Source organism: Scleropages formosus, chromosome 19 (assembly GCF_900964775.1).
Source record: "Scleropages formosus chromosome 19, fSclFor1.1, whole genome shotgun sequence".
In the NCBI taxonomy this organism is placed as follows: Eukaryota; Metazoa; Chordata; class Actinopteri; order Osteoglossiformes; family Osteoglossidae; genus Scleropages; species Scleropages formosus.
The window spans coordinates 8941240-8957793 of record NC_041824.1 but is presented as its reverse complement, the minus strand read 5'-3'; the positions used below and the strand labels follow the sequence as shown (position 1 = coordinate 8957793).

Here is a 16554-nt window from a genome sequence, read left to right as displayed (position 1 = left end):
TTGAAATGTTGTGTTGAGGAAAAAAGATTTCAAACACTTTGGCCATGACAAAGTTTTCTCAGAGCTAATTGCAGACTTGAAGGACTTGGAAGAAAATGCAGTAACTGTGGCAGAAAAAAACAGTTAAAAGAACTGTTTTTTGTATTGCAAGTGACAATTTGGGGTCTCACAGTATTGGTGGATTCACTGAGAATTTTAGCGTTTCTGAATATTTCTGCAGGTATTGCCAAATAACACGAAGTGATCTTCAAACGAATCCAAATGCACGTGGGCCTCAACACACTGCTGAAAGCTACCACTTCACTTAAAGAGACCTTCCTGAGTAACATTGAAAAAAAAAGCAAAAAGCCTGCTGGACTTTATGAGGAAAGAACCAAGAACAAGTGTGTCTTACAGGCTTTCACAAAACTACAAGTTATGAGAGGACAGAGGAACGGGTGCTCAGAAGATGTGAAAGACATGATTCTTCTCCTCCTTTCCAATTTTGATGAGAAAGAGAAGCTCCTCTTTCATTATGTGGAAGAAACATGCCTCGCTAAGGATGTAGAGTGAGAAAATCCTGTGACGCCATGCATTGTTGTGTGTGGTAAGTACAAGTTTTGTTATGATAGCACCCCCAAGCTTATACTGGTAGAATTATTACAATGCAGATATGTTTGGGTTGATCTGGATGAAATAATTATAGCAATACAACTGTATACATATTTATATACTGTATATTGTATATAACTATGTGTGTATGTGTATACAACATTGAAGTTTTGTTTTTTGCACACGACTCTCCTACTATGCTGGTGTTCAATTCATGCTGAGTGTGGACCACAAGATTGTGAATGATGACATCCCTAATTTTCACTCAGCTACTGAATCCCTCTCATCATTCAATAAGTTTCTCACATCTTTTGTACCCACTTCTCTAGGTTCTTTGGCACTTTTGTTTACTCTTTGAGTTGTACGTTGTTTTGGTGAAGAGCATCTGCTGAATTAATAAATGCCAACGTGTCATGCTCATCAAGATGCGACGGACCCAAGCGCAGGAGCACAGGCTCATGGAAGGTGGAAGCCGAGTAGGGATGTACTGAAATACGAACTTGGTGACAGGCAGGAGCTCTTCGTGGGGCGAACGTCGTTCCAGGGAAGATCTGAAGGTCGTGGTTAGGAAACAGGCAAGAGTCAGGGAACCAGGGAGATGCAGAGCTGGGGTAGGAAAACACTGGAACAGGACAAATCAGGAAATCCCTGGTAAAACTAATCATGGACATTGCGGTGTGCTCAAGGAGGTTCCACGACTGGAGGTGGCTGGGTACTCTGCTTTTATGCCCCATGCCCTGAAGCGCTCCAGGTGCAGCGGCTCCGTGCGGGGGTATGACAGTACTCCCCTCCTCCACGAGCGGCACCGGCCGCTCCACGGACCTTGGGAGAACGCCCTCGTGGCCGAGGTGCCAGGCAATCCGAGTGGTCCCGATTAAACGCAGCGACAATGTCCGGGTCCAGCACATCCATGCTGCCACCCAGCTCCGTTCCTCCGGACCATACCCTTCCCAATCCGCGAGATACTGCAATACCCCCATTGGCAGCGGGAGTCCAGGAGGGCCTGCACTGCATACACCGGTGCTCCGTTGACCTGCACCGGCAGGGGTAGAGCAGCATCGACAAGCCACTGGTGTATGGAGGCGGTGCAGGGCTTTAAGAGGGACACGTGGAATGTCGGGTTGACCCACAAATGGGAGGGCAACTGTAGACAATAAGACGCCTGGATGATACAACGGAGCACCTTGTATGGGCCGATATACCTGTGGCTGAATTTCCTCGAGGGCAACTTTAGGCGGAGGTCACGAGTGGATAACCAGACCCTCTGGCCAGGCAGGAAGGAGAGCGGATGCTGGCGACGGTTGGCCTGGAGTTTGGTCCTCTGGAAGCTCTGCAAGAAGTGCTCCCGAACCGCATGCCAGGTCTCCGCTCTCTCCTGGTACCAGTAGTCCAAAGATAGTACATCGCTCGGGCTGGAATGCCATGGAAACAAAGGGGGCTGATATCCAAGGACACACTGGAAAGGCAACAGCCCTGTGGATGTGTGGGACAGTGAGTTGTGGGCATATTTTGCACATGAGAGGTATCGGGCCCACTGTTGTTGCTTGTCTACACAATAACTTCAGAGGAACCTGCTGATGACCCAGTGCCGTCTTTCGATCCTGCCCATTCACCTGCGGGTGGTAGCCGGATGTGAGACTTACTGAAACCCCCAATTGCCACCAGAATGCTCGCCATACTCTGGAGGTGAACTAGAGCCCCCGGTCAGATTTGATGTTCTCCGGCAGGCCCAAAAGTCGGAAGACGTGGTGAAAGAGTAACTTGGTAGTTTCCATTGCTGTAGGGAATTTGGAAAGGGGGAAAAGATGGCATGCCTTAGAACACCCGTCCAGAATTATAGGAAGAGTGGTCTTACCCTCTGATGGCGGGAGGTCTACTAGGAAGTCCAGGCCAATGTGTGATCACGGACGGGTTGGGACTGGCAAAGGCTTGAAGAGGCCAGCTGGCTTCTGGTTTGGAGTCTTGACTTGGGCCTGGCATGGTCTCGGTGCGACGGCCACCAGTATTTCTTCTGCAGAAGTTCGAGACTTATTGAACCTGGGGTGACCCTCTGCCAGGGAATCGTGGGACTACTGCAGGTGGGATGGTCACATGGAGGTAGGCACGTACTACTTCCCTTCCAGTGTCTCAGGGGGCCCTGGTTCCATCCATTGAGTTTCCTGGAGGTCCTGGGAGAACAGCCACTGCACCGAGGAAACCACACAGTGCTCAGGTAAGATCGGTACCGGGACTTCAGAGGCCGGCCGGTAAGTAACAGTGAAGTGAAAATGGCTAAAGAAAAGGACTCACCTGGCTTGCCGCAGGTTCAAACGTTGAGCTTTCTGCAGGTATTCCAAATTCTTGTGATCCGTCAGAACAAGGAAGGTATGACCCCCTCTAGCCGGTGTCGCCACTCTTCTAGGGCTAACTCCACGACTAGCAGCTCACGGTTGCCAATGTCATAGTTCTGCTTGGCTCAGGACACTTTGTGAGAGAAATAGGCACATGGGTACAGTTTTGGGGGATTTCCTTGACCCTGTGATAGGACCGCACCTACCCCTCTCACTGACGCATCTACCTCCACTACAAAAGGTAGGGCAGGGTCTGGGTGCCGGAGAATGGGGGCTGACGTGAACAGCTGCTTCAGGCTATCAAAAGCCATCTGAGCTGCATCTGTCCAAGAGAGACAGGGACCCTTACCAGCAAAGAGCTATGAGTGGTGCCATGAAGGTACTGTAGTGTCTGATGAAGCACGGGTAGAAGTTGGCGAATCCGAAGAATCTTTGTAGAGCTTTCAGAGTCTTGGGATGGGACCAGTGTATCACAGTCTGGACCTTATTGGGGTCCATGGCCACTCTCTCAGCTTAGAATGAACCCCAGGAACGAAACCTGCTCATGGTGGAACAAGCACTTTTCGGCCTTGACGAACAGCGGATGAGCCAGGAGACGTCTCAACACCTCCCTTACCTCTTAGATGTGTTGTTCTTTGGTTTTGGAGTAGATCAGGATATCATCCAAATAAACGAGGACCCCATGGTTCACAAGGTCCCCCAACACGTGGCTGAAAAATGCCTGAAATACATTAGGAGCATTAGCCACTCAAACAGCATCACCTGGTACTCATAGTGACCGAGGGTTGTGCTGAAAGCCATCTTCCACTCATCCCCCTCCCTGATCCGAATCAGATTGTAGGCACTATGGAGATTGAGTTTGGTGAAGCTCTGGGCCCCATGTACCTGTTTGAGAGCGGCTGAAATCAGAGGCAGAGGATGTGGGTAACTGCATCAGAAAATTAAATATAATCAGTTTTACTTTTTAAGCTATATGGCTGCTAAATAAAGACTTGCCATCAAACACTCCATTACTTATTCCACTGGCTTTCTCCATCATTCTCTTAACATTGTCTATTGCTCTGTAGATGCACTCCAGAAGGAGCTTCAGATGGAGATCCGTGTAATCAGTCGCTGCCACAGAAATTCTGGATGACTTGTCAACTTAAGTGAACCTAAAACAGAAGATGAATGTTTTATCTGGTGTAAATGTTTTAGGTATGAAAGCACTGTGTTTGTGAACTGAAGATGTCAAAAGTAGGATAGTAGCTAGAGCTGTTGCATGAAAAGCTGAAGGTCCCTGGTCCAAATCTTCCCCCCTGCTGTAGTACCCTATTTAAGATACTTATTCTGAATTGTTCCAGTAAACATGCCCTATTGTATAAATAAAAAATAATTAATTAAAGCCTCTTTCTGTTCTAGAAACTTATCATTGCAATTCACCATGGAAAAAGATGTCAGCTACATAAAGATTATTAATAAAATTAGCAGTGTGGCATGGCAGCACAGCAGGTAATGCTACCACTTCACAGTGCTTGGGTTGTCTTCGAATGCTCTCCTCACATGTATCGAACTGACGCTTCCAAGACCGCTTTTGTCATGTCCCTGCTTACCTGTCCGGGCGTGGGCTGCCATGAGGTGGCGCACCCGCCAACGATCCACCTACGCCGTTTTTCGCAAGTGGTTTGAGACAGTTTTTGATCACCCTCACGCAGGGCGCGCAGAGGGAAATCAGCTCATGCGTCTCACCCAGGGGGACAGAAGCATAGCTGAGTACGCATTGGAATTCTGTCCACTCGCGGCCAAGAGTGGGTGGAACTCCGTGGCCCTTCTCACTTGTTTCTTTAAGGGACTGAATCCCTGTATACAAGATGAACTCACCTACAGGGGAGAGGAAGATGACTTCAACCGGTTCGTCGAGACCGCCATTGCCATAGACAACCTTAGCCGGTCTCGACGAACTCAGGGAGGTCAGACAAGCCGCCCAGCATACTGACGACCTACAGGAGGTGTTCAGTAAGACTCGTGCTGCAGAACTACCTCCGCATCAGTCCTGGGATTGCGCGATCGACCTTCTACCAGGTACCATGCCACCTCAGGGTCGGATTTACCCAGTCGTTGTCAGAACAACAAGCCATGCAAGAGTACATCAAAGAGGCCGTTGCGTCCGGTCTGATTTGGCCTTCCACTTCCCCAGCCGCAGCGGGATTTTTCTTTATTAACAAGAAGGATGGAGGCTTGAGACCTTGCATCGACTATCGGGGATTGAACGCGATCACGGTCAAGTACCCCCATCCCTTGCCGCTGATCACCTCCGCATTGGAAGGCATTCATGGCTCTACCTGGTTCTCCAAGTTAGACCTTCGTAGCGCATATAACCTGATCCGGATCCGGGAGGGGGATGAGTGGAAGACAGCTTTCTCCACTCCGCAGGGTCATTACGAATACAGGGTCATGCCTTTTGGCCTAGTAAATTCTCCCTCCGTCTTCCAGGCATTCCTGAATCACGTGTTGGGGGACTTCATTAACCAATGTGTCATAGTGTATCTCGATGACATCCTGATTTTCTCCCGAACCCGAGAACAGCATGTCCAGCAGGTGCGGGCGGTCATCCGGCAGCTCTTGCAGCACCAGCTATACGTCAAGGGAGAAAAATGCGAGTTCCACAAACAGCAGATCTCGTTCTTGGGGTACATCCTGAGCCAAGAAGGAGTCTCCATGGACCCCCGGAAGGTCAGCGCGGTGACGTCCTGGCCACGACCCACCACGGTAAGGGCTCTCCAACGCTTTCTAGGGTTTGCCAACTTCTATCGCCATCTCATAAGAAACTTCAGCACCGTAGCAGCCCCCCCTTACAGCACTGACTTCCAGTAAGGAACGACGACTCCACTGGGGGGTGGCAGCAGAGAGGGCCTTCCAGGAATTGAAGGCCCGGTTCACCTCTGCTCTGGTACTGAGACAGCCCGACCCGTCCTTGCCCTTCATGGTTGAGGTAGATGCATCGTCCGTGGAAGTCGGGGCTGTCCTGTCCCAGAGGCAAGGGGACCCGCCAAAGCTGTACCCCTGTGCCTTCTTCTCCAGAAAGATGACTCCAGCAGAATGTAACTATAACATTGGAAATCTGGAACTCTTTGCGATTAAACTCACTCTAGAGGAGTGGCGTCATTGGTTAGAAGGGGCTGTCCATCCCTTTCTGGTGCTAACAGATCACAGGAACCTTGAATACCTCGAAACTACTAAGAGGTTATACTCCCGTCAGGCCCGTTGGGCCTTGTTTTTTACAAGATTCCATTTTACCGTGTCCTATCGCCCAGGCTCCAAGAACACAAAAGCAGATGCCCTCTCCCGGCTGCACGACCCCGATCCTGTGCCCCCTAATCCAGAGGGGATTCTACCCAAGGGGTGTGTGGTGGGCCCAATCCACTGGCAACTGCTGCAGGATGTACAAGACGCACAGACACGTGAGCCTGAACCACCAGGCAAACCCGCAGGACGAGTCTATGTGCCCAGTACACACCGTACGGCAGTGTTGAAATGGGTGCACGAGAGCCCGGAAGCGGGACATCCAGGTATCCGGCGCACCCTTCCTCTGTTGCAGGGACGGTTCTGGTGGCCTTCCATGTCTGATGATGTCCGAGACTTCATGCAGGCTTGCGCCGTCTGCGCCCAGACCCGTACCCTGCCCGAGAAGGCCGCGGGCCTCCTGGAACCTTATCCGGCACCGACCAGACCCTGGACCCATGTGGCTCTGGATTTCCTGGTGGACCTTCCGATCTCCGCGGGTAAGGCAGTGATACTCTCCGTAGTGGACCGCTTCTCCAGTTACCTGCCGCTTTGGAGGTCGCGGAGATCCTTTTCGAGCAAGTGTTTAAGCTGTACGGGCTCTCAGAAGACATCATTTCTGATAGAGGATCCCAGTTTACCTCCCGGGTGTGGAAAGCCTTCTGGAGACGGCTGGGAGTAACAGTTAGCCTCACCTCGGGGTACCATCCGCAGGCCAATGGTCAGGTAGAACGACTGCACCAGGTCATAGTATCTCCGAGCCCATTGTTCCCAGCAACCGCACCAATGGGCCCGGTACCTGGCTTGGGCCGAGTATGCTCACAACTCCGCCCAGCATACTTCCACTGGGATCTCACCCTTTCGATGTATTCTAGGATACCAACCTGTTCTCTTCCCCAGAGAAACCCCAGAGAGTCCGGTCCTGGCTGTGGAGACCTGGCACCGCGAGAGTGCGCTCGTATGGAGAACAGTCCGGGACCACCTGCTCCGCAGTGCAGAAAGACACAAACACCAAGCCCACTGACACCGCCGAACCCTCACATTCGTTCCTGGCCAAAGGGTATGGCTTTAGACTAGGGATTTCCATCTGAAGACCCCCTCGAAAAAACTCGGACCCCGATACATCGGCCCTTTCAAGGTCCTACGCAGGGTCACACCAGTTACCTACCATCTCCTGTTACCGCCAGACCTCCGAGTGCATCCCACATTCCATGTCTCCCTGTTGAAGCCAGTGGGAGTATCTCTACACCAGCCACCGGGAGACACCACGCCCTCCCCTCCGCTGCCTCTGGATGGCAACAATACGTACAGGGTCCGGGCCCTGCTGGACTCTTGAAGACGAAGGGGTCGGCTGCAGTATCTGGTGGACTGGGAGGGGTATGGGCCGGAAGAATGGTCATGGGTGCCTGCTTCTGATGTTCTTGACCCAGAGCTGATTGCTGTCTTCCACAGGGACCATCGGGGCCGCCCGTTGAGGGGGGGTACTGTCACGTCCTGCGCACCCACCGCATCGGCAACACCTGCCATTTCCTGATGGAAGTGAGCATAAAGAGGGACGACGCGCAAGCTGGGGTGCGGAACCTAGTTTTGCCTCTCTTGTTTCCCGTACGAAGTTGCCACAGTGAACCCAGCCCAAGACCGACCTTTGGCTTTGTTTTCTGACCACGCTCTTTGTCTTGTCCTTTGTATACCGTCTGCCGATCGCCTGACCCACGCCTGCCCCACGACCTGTTTTTGGATACCGATTTGGATTTATTAAACTTCGCATCTCTTTACTCTGTACCTGAGTCCGTCCTTCTCTCAGAGCAAGCATGATAACATTACTTTTACACTATCTAAAGAAAGAAAAACACACTAAACAGGTGTACAAACAGTATAGAAGTAATACAAAAAGAAAGATGCAGAAATATCAAAGTAACAATAAGAAGGTAAACAGGAAGAACAAGGTTGCCTAAACATGGCTGAGACACAGGACTAGGACAGGGACACAGCAGTCAGGCAGACACAAGACAAAATCTCAGAACTGAACCAGAAACACGCACTGTAAACAGAGACCATTTGAGAATCACAGTCAATAGCTGATCAAGGATCCATAGGTCTGTAGGCTTGTTGTTTGCCTTTTACAGCTTCTTCTCCAAATGAATCAATGGGAACAGCTGTGCCGCATTCTGCCAGGTGATTTGGACCCAAACCTCTTTAGTGGTTAGTTTCATTACTGCTCATGGTAGACATGACAGCATGTTAAACCCTCTGTTATGTATATTTGTGGTAACACTTTGATTTTCTTATAGTCAGTTTTAATATGTAATATTTAATTTAACTTTTTAAAGTTTTAATTGTTATGCAAGTGGAAAATGTGAAAATGCAATGTATCTTTTATAGAAAATCTTGCACCGTGTTATTTGAAATGTCGAGCAAAGGGGTGAGTACTTCAGCACCAGGGACAGCTCTCAACTGCTGGCTATAGCAGCACCAGAAGCTGTCCTCTCCCCACACACCTGGAGAGATCCCCTCATTCTGAGGCATAACGGGCTCAGGAGGAGACAAAGCAGAGTAGTCGCAGCAGGCTGGCCATAGACTAAAGAGGGACTGTGTGTGTTTTGTGTGTGTACTCTGCAAAAGACTAGCTTAGAGTACATAGTCTGTTTAAATTATTTTCACATGGATACGTAAGTCCAAATGCTTCATTTAGCTGTATCACTTGACAGTAAATCAGGTTCAGTTGTGCTAATTACTGTATAAAATGTATCAAAGAATTCTCAGGGCTAACATTGCATAGAAATTAATTTTGGCTCTCTCTTTTATTTTTGTAGCCTGCAGAATACACTAAATACATTTTTCCAGAAGACATTTTGTATATGCTCCAAAATTTTTTAATATATTTGCAAATTATGTGGGATTTTAAAAAAACAGGATGGAATTTAATCTAATTATATGTCTGACATGTAAGTTGGTATACATTAAAAATAATGATTTACTCCACCTTAACAGTGATTTACTGTTTTTCACAATAAAGAGTGAGGATCGTCTCAAGAACTGCACACCATAATCTTTAGCCTTTAGACGAAATAGGTCTAAAGATAAAGAAAGTTAACGTTAAAAAACAACACTGTGCATAAGCTTCAGGGAGAATTTTTTAAATGTATTAATGGCAATTAAGATGATAAAATCATTTAATAATTTTAAGAACTGTCATAATACTATTTCGTTTCTAACATTTGCTATATCCTCATCTCTAAAACCAAGAGATCAAATTCTGATTTTGCTAAACTTTCCACATTGATTCATGCAGCCAAGGAACAAAAAAAGTTTAAATTTGTTATTTACCACAACACATCCTGATAATGGAAATATATTTCAATGAGAATAGTATTCCCAAAATTGTGAAACTTCAAAAGGATTCTAGTTGTAACAAAAGCAAGCTTTCTATAATCACTTGTTTAAAATGTATGATTACAAGTAAATAATTTAGGTAATAAAAGCAACTCTTCTCATAATATACATTTTATCAGTGTAACGTCCCACTTTGACCTTTGCATCAGTAGAGATGGTATCAGTAATGAAGACCTCAGGAGTGAGGAGTCTGAGAACACTATTTACAAAAACTACTGTTACTAAAACACACATTTTCTGAACCGCTTGTCCTATATGGGGTCGCGGGGAACCGGAGCCTACCCGGCAACACAGGGCGTAAGGCCAGAGGGGGAGGGGACACACCCAGGACGGGACGCCAGCCTGTCACAAGGCACCCCAAGCGGGACTCGAACCCCAGACCCACCAGAGAGCAGGACCCAGTGCAACCCACTGCGCCACCACACCACCCTGTTACTAAAACTTAGAATTTAAAAACTTTTGGTAACTAAGAGCATAGATTTTTTTTTTTTTTTTTTTTAATTTCTTGAGAATGTGTGTCGGTGTAATAATGTCAGCAGATAAAAAACAAACAATATTTGTTCTTGTAACTCATATAGGACGTCTATAGCATTCCAAGGGCTACTCCCTCTCTGAAGCTTATCTTGTTCTGCCCAAGGTTGGGAAACTCAGGATTTTTTCTGTTTTCCAGGCCTTGAAACCTGCAACTAACTTGAAACTAATTGTCTAGACATTCAATAATTCCAGTATTTTGTTCTTATCATCGCATACTTTAGTGACCACCTGGGTGCCAGAGTATCTTTACACTGGTGGACCTTGACATAGACAAGTACCAAAATTGTGGCAGCGATTGTGGACTCTTTCTCCTGGGCCTTTTCAACTAATGAAAAGATCTGACAATTCATATCAAAGTGTTACAAAAATCTTTGGGGGCATCATTCGCTGATGGCATGCTTGATAATTGACACCCAGGTGGTAAGGTCAATTGCTAGTGCTCTTTGTGATCCACACAGCTGTGAAGTGCTAAGAGAAGAAAACTTGAATTCATGCCTCCCAGTGCAAGAACATAGTGACTGCTGATGATATGCCTTCACCAAGACATTGGTAGTTTGAGAGGCAGTTGCATGGGTCAATCAGTCTCATGTGATGTCAGGTCACTTCTTTGATGAACTTGAATATTCCATTCTGTGGGTACTGTGCATGTTCTCCCTGTGTTCATGTGGGTTTCTTCCCATGAACACTCCAAAGACTTGTGTTTCAGGTAAACTGCAATATGTGTGCATACTGTAGTGCGGTGTAAATAGCACTGTAAGTGACTTCGGTCAAAGGTGTCAGGTAAATGCCAGTTAACCAGAATAATTATACATTGCTTAGGAGAAAACTGTCTGCTGAATGAGTACTTGTACATGGGTATCATAGTGAGGACTTACTGCAAGAGGAGGAGATTAAGGAGGAGAGCAGGTAAGTTTGGGGCAGGGCTGTCAGCTGAAGTTCTTTATAAACAAAAGCCGAAGAAACGGGGTTAATATTCTACACTATCCGTGACAAGGCTGTTAGAAAAGGAGAGAGAGAAGACTGAGTTGAGTTGACGATTCTTTCATTAATCATATGCAGTCCATTTAATTCAGACTAAAAAAAGTCGCGAGCCCCGATACTTCTGTTGGACCGCAGACAGCGCGCGGTCCGCACGTGGGACACCATGAGTCGCTGGCGCACAGACTGCATCGAGAAGCCCCTGTCCAGGCTGCTGATGGCACTCGGCCGCGCCGTGGGCTCTCACCCCTGGCCTTTCTTCATCCTCCCCATGCTCATCTCGGCAGCGCTCGGAGGGGGATTCTACTTCCTCAAAGACAACGAGACGAACGACACCGAGGAGCAGTTCACGCCGGTCCACGGACCCGCGAAGCTCGAGAGGACTTTTGTGAAGCAGAACTTCCCCCTCGACGCGTCCGCCTTCTCCGCGCAGAGACTCTACAGCGAAGGGACGTTCGCATCTCTCATCGTCTCGCCGGTTCCTCCGGGCAACAACATCCTGAGCGAAGAGGCGTTCGCGCAGATCGTCGGCCTGGACGCGCTGGTGCGCAACCTGTCTGTGCGCGACGGGGGGCGCGATGTCACCTTTGCCGAGGTGTGTGCGAAGGCGCGCGGACAGTGCGTGCAGAACGAGATCCTGGAGATGATCGACTGGGACCCCGCGCAAATAGAAAGGAGCCCCGTCGCGTTTCCCCAGCACATGGTGCAGGGACGCGGCCTGGTTTTCCTGGGAAACTCGCTTGGTGGCGTGACGGTGAACGAGAGCGGCTTCGTCCAGAGAGCCGAGGCGCTGCGACTTTATTACTTCCTCGAGGAGAACAGTGAGATGCAGATCATGGAAACGTCCTTATGGCTCGACGAGTTTCTTGAGGTCCTTCTCAGGCTGGACCTGAAAACAATGAAGGTAAGACGTTGAATGTATTTCAGTTTTCGAGTGAAGTTCGGAATCGTCCAACAAACTGTCAGTGTACAGTTTGCAAACGATGTTGTTGAGCTGCAGCATTACACGCGACGGACCCAGGTTCGAATCCCATCCCGCAGTTGGGTCCACACCCGCCTCTCCGGTCGGGTCTGCTCCGTGCGACAGATATAATACCCTAGCCTAGTCTAGTTGGGTTCGTTGCAAAAATGATCCTGCTATAAATAAATAGGTGAAACAGTACAAGTAACGTACATTATTATACAATAAATAATTTCAGAACAAATTTGGGTCCTCTTATTTTCTCACCGGTAGCCAGTTTTTTTCCCCTCATTTAATTTTAAACTTTAGAAATGGAAAACCTTGCATTTGTAATAAATTTGATTATTACGTCCATAATAAACTTCAATAGAAATTTTAAGGAAGGATAAATGATGCCATGTTAGCGAAAGCATTGGTGTATTTTCAGGAAGAACGGGCTTGTTTCCGGAGACACTTGAATATCTTATTTTTCATATCGTCCTTATCCTTTATGTGCAGTAAAACATCATGTGCAATCCCTTACAAAATTTTTAATCAGTAAAACCAGTGCGAATTTACTCTTATTCTAAAGAATTATTTTCCTGGCTAACGTTCTCAAAACGCGTACTCAGACATAGTCCTCACATGGATAAGTTACAATAAAATATCAAAAAGGTTAAAAAAAAATAATATTTGCAACGTTTTCATTTTTGTTTCACTTACAGTATTTTAAGCGTTAGTTTCAAATATTCTTTGTATTTGAGATGTTATGAGTAAATTCACAATTAAGAGTTCAATGGTCTTTCTAAGCAACATGGAGTCTTGTAACAAATTTAAACTTGGATTTTGTAATAATGACATGTAGGGTGTGCATATCTGTATACCTTACACATGATTTAAATTCAAGCAATTTTTCATATTCTGTAGAAAAATTCCCTGTTTTGACTAAACTTCATTAATGGCATGTTTAATGCTACAGTTCATTCTTGATTATCCCTATTTTTTACAGATCTCTTGTTTTACATCAAAATCACTGGAAGAAGAGCTTGAAGCAAACAGCAAAGAAGTGATCCCGTTATTTTCAGTGACTTATTTTCTTGCTATTGGCTTCTCAATTATATCTTGCCTAAGGTTTGCTAATTTTCAATTTAAGGCATTTTTTAAATCTGGACATTAAAATTCAGTATCAGCATTTTTTGAAAATGGCAAAAACTTTACACATAACTTCAGTTAAAAAAGCATAAAAGCTTGACCTTTTTCAGTCCTTCTTTCAATTACACTTAAAAGTGATATTTAATTTTCTTCCTCCAACTTTGCAGGCTGAACAATGTGCGGAACAAGGCGTGGGTAGCCACCGTTGGAGTTATTACTGCTGGACTGGCTGTGCTGTCCAGCTTTGGGATGCTGCTGTACATCGGTGTTCCTTTCCCCATGATAGCCGCTAATACTCCATTCCTGATACTCGGTAAGACATTCTACTTTATGACATAGATTTATTTAATAAATAAAACATCTTCATCTAAGGTACTTAAAATAAATGTCTTATCTTTTATAAAAGAAATCATTCAATGTTATTTTCTTTTATAGGAATTGGGGTTGATGACATGTTCATCATGATGTCTAGCTGGCAAAAAACTAAGGTCCATGATGAGGTCAAGGATCGTATGGCACACACCTACAAAGAAGCAGCCATTTCCATCACCATAACTACACTGACTGATGCCCTAGCTTTTTATGTTGGTATTTCGACTCCATTCCCTTCTGTTAAGTCCTTTTGCTTGTACACTGGTACAGCTGTTGTGTTCTGCTACATTTACAATATCACATTTTTTGGTGCATTTTTGGCCCTGAATGGAAGAAGGGAACACAGTAACAGACACTGGCTGACCTGCAGGAAGGTTCCAGTAGAATCATCACCAGAAAAATCTGCTATTTATAGTATCTGCTGTACTGGGGGCACTTATGATAGAAACACTGGGACAGAAGAAATTCAACCAGTTAATAATTTCTTCCTGAAATATTATGGCCCATTTCTGACAAAGCCATGGACAGTTTTCTTTGTGGTTCTCCTGTATGCAGGGTATTTGTCTGTAAGTATTTACGGATGTTTCCAGATTAAGGAAGGATTAGAGCTGAGAAATTTAGCACCAGATGATTCTTATGTTGTTAACTATTATAACGATGATAAAGAGTACTTCACAGAATACGGCCCAAATGTCATGATAGTTGTAACAGATGAATTTCCATACTGGAATAACACGGCAAGAGTAAGTCTTGCCAGGAGTTTAGAAAAGTTTCTGAACCTACCATTCGTTGATAAAAGTTTGTTTTTGTCTTGGCTGGATAATTATGAAATGTATGCAAATTTGACTTTGTTAGATATAAGTGATGAAACTAAGTTCAAAGCAAACCTATCTCACTTTCTTGAGTTAAATTACTTCAAACAAGATGTCAATATCACTAATAATGAGATTTATGCTTCCCGCTTCTTTATACAAACAGTAAACATAACTAACGCTGCTGATGAAGAAAACATGTTGAATAAGCTACGAGACACTGCTAAGGAAGCTTCAGTTGATGGTCTTAACTTTCTGGTTTACCATCCTGCATTTATTTACTTGGACCAGTTTGCTGTTGTTGTGGACAACACCATTCAGAACATCCTTCTGGCCACAGGAGCCATACTGGTGGTGTCCTTCTTGTTGATACCAAATCCCCTCTGCTCCCTCTGGGTGACGTTTTCCATTGCATCTGTCATTGTGGGTGTGGCTGGATTCATGGCACTGTGGGATGTTAACTTAGACGTAATTTCCATGATCATTCTGGTCGTCTGTATCGGCTTTTCAGTGGACTTCTCAGCTCACATTTCTTATGCTTTTGTTTCCAGCAACAAGTCAAGTGCAAATGAAAAGGCTGTAGAAGCCCTGTGTACCCTTGGGTACCCTATTGTCCAAGGGGCTCTTTCTACTATACTGGGAGTAGCTGTTTTGTCTGCATCAAAAAGTTACATTTTTCGGACATTCTCCAAGATCATGTTCTTGGTTATCTTATTTGGTGCAATTCATGGAATTATTTTCCTTCCGGTTTTCATGACTTTACATGGTATTTGCAAATGTTTGTGGAATATATTCAATAAAGAAAATTTAAGCATTAGTGAGCCAGTGGTGCTAAGCAATTTTAGCGCTTTGAATGCTGAAAACACCAGGACATCTTAAAAATATGAGGCTTTCTACCATCAGTGGTGGCGTGAAATTTTTAATATTAATCAATGTTTGACAAAACCAAACATCATAGAGAAGTAAAAATATATGTGATCTCGATTATTGCTAACAGTAAATTCTTAATGTGTCCCTATATTAGGTGTTCTTCACCTGAGGTAGATGGACTCCTTAGGGATTTATGATTTGGGTTCCATGGGTCCCAGAAGCGCGGGGGTGCGGTGGTGCAGTGGGTTGGACCGCAGTCCTGCTCTCCGGTGGGTCTGGGGTTCAAGTCCCGCTTGGGGTGCCTTGCGGCGGACTGGCGTCCCGTCCTGGGTGTGTCCCATCCCCCTCCGGCCTTACGCCCTGTGTTGCCGGGTGGGCTCCGGTTCCCCGTGACCCCGTAAGGGTTAAGCGGTTCTGAAAGTGTGTGTGGGTCCCAGAAGCACTCCCTTGCTTTGAAAAATTTGTTGAACTAAAAAAAGTTACAAAATCTTACTTATACTATTACATAACTTTATGCGAACATAATCATGTTTCAGTGCTATAAATGTAGTATTTTGTCTGAAATTATCTATGAATATTTTTGTAAGAGTGGTCCTTATTACTCAACAGATACACATTTGTGCACCTGTTTACTCAACACTTTTCTCCAAAGTGGTATGTAACTCAGAGTAAACAAAAATGTACCCCAGACCAGAGAGGGCTTAGATGCATGCACACAATTATTGCTTTTATATATCAAAGTAATGTGAAAAATGTATATTGCCAAAAACAATGTCAAGAGAGATTCTGAATTTATGTTTGACTGCAGTATTCACAGAATTCATAGAATTAGTTTGTATTTTGCTTCACTGGTATTTTTAATGCTTTTTTTTTAAATTTGGAATTTGTAAGTTTTTACATATTAGCAGTTTTTTTGCCATGAAATGTTTAATTTCTGTGCTTTCATATCTTTCCATTTTTGCTATTGTTTAAAATTCAAGTAGTTTTATACTTTTTATATGAAGAGTGATTTCAGTTTCTTAAACTTACTTTTTTCCTTACTATAAATATATCCTAAAAGTACTTATCTGTGGTATATTTCCCAGAATAGTATAGAACATACTTAAAACTGCAATGAGGGCTTTCTGTAAGCAAATAGCAGCGAGGAGCATTGTTGCAGCAAATAGATGGAAAGTTTTGCTGAAGTTTCCATCCTGTATTGCAGTGTTATCTGTCCTTTAAAAGCAATCTTGTGAGTAATGAGTTAAAATTTGGTTGTGTAAGAGTTTGTTTTGTAATTTAATTGCATTTGGAGTTTAACAAAGGGAAAAGTCCCCCAACT

General features: G+C 45.4%; 2 protein-coding genes across 2 annotated transcripts; both read left to right on the top strand.

The window, feature by feature from the left end:
* The first annotated feature begins 5883 nt into the window (after positions 1-5883).
* Positions 5884-7518, top strand: LOC114909175 (uncharacterized). The gene is made up of 5 exons (XM_029246469.1): positions 5884-6469; positions 6550-6682; positions 6809-6903; positions 7058-7140; positions 7411-7518. Exons 1-5 carry the CDS (start codon positions 5884-5886, stop codon positions 7516-7518), a joined length of 1005 nt encoding a protein of 334 aa, XP_029102302.1.
* A 3262-nt stretch (positions 7519-10780) lies between these two features.
* Positions 10781-15472, top strand: LOC108927638 (patched domain-containing protein 3-like). The gene is made up of 4 exons (XM_029246441.1): positions 10781-11991; positions 13037-13158; positions 13347-13492; positions 13615-15472. The coding sequence occupies exons 1-4, from the start codon at positions 11254-11256 to the stop codon at positions 15240-15242; spliced, it is 2634 nt and encodes an 877-aa protein (XP_029102274.1). The 5' UTR covers positions 10781-11253; the 3' UTR covers positions 15243-15472.
* Positions 15473-16554: the final 1082 nt, after the last annotated feature.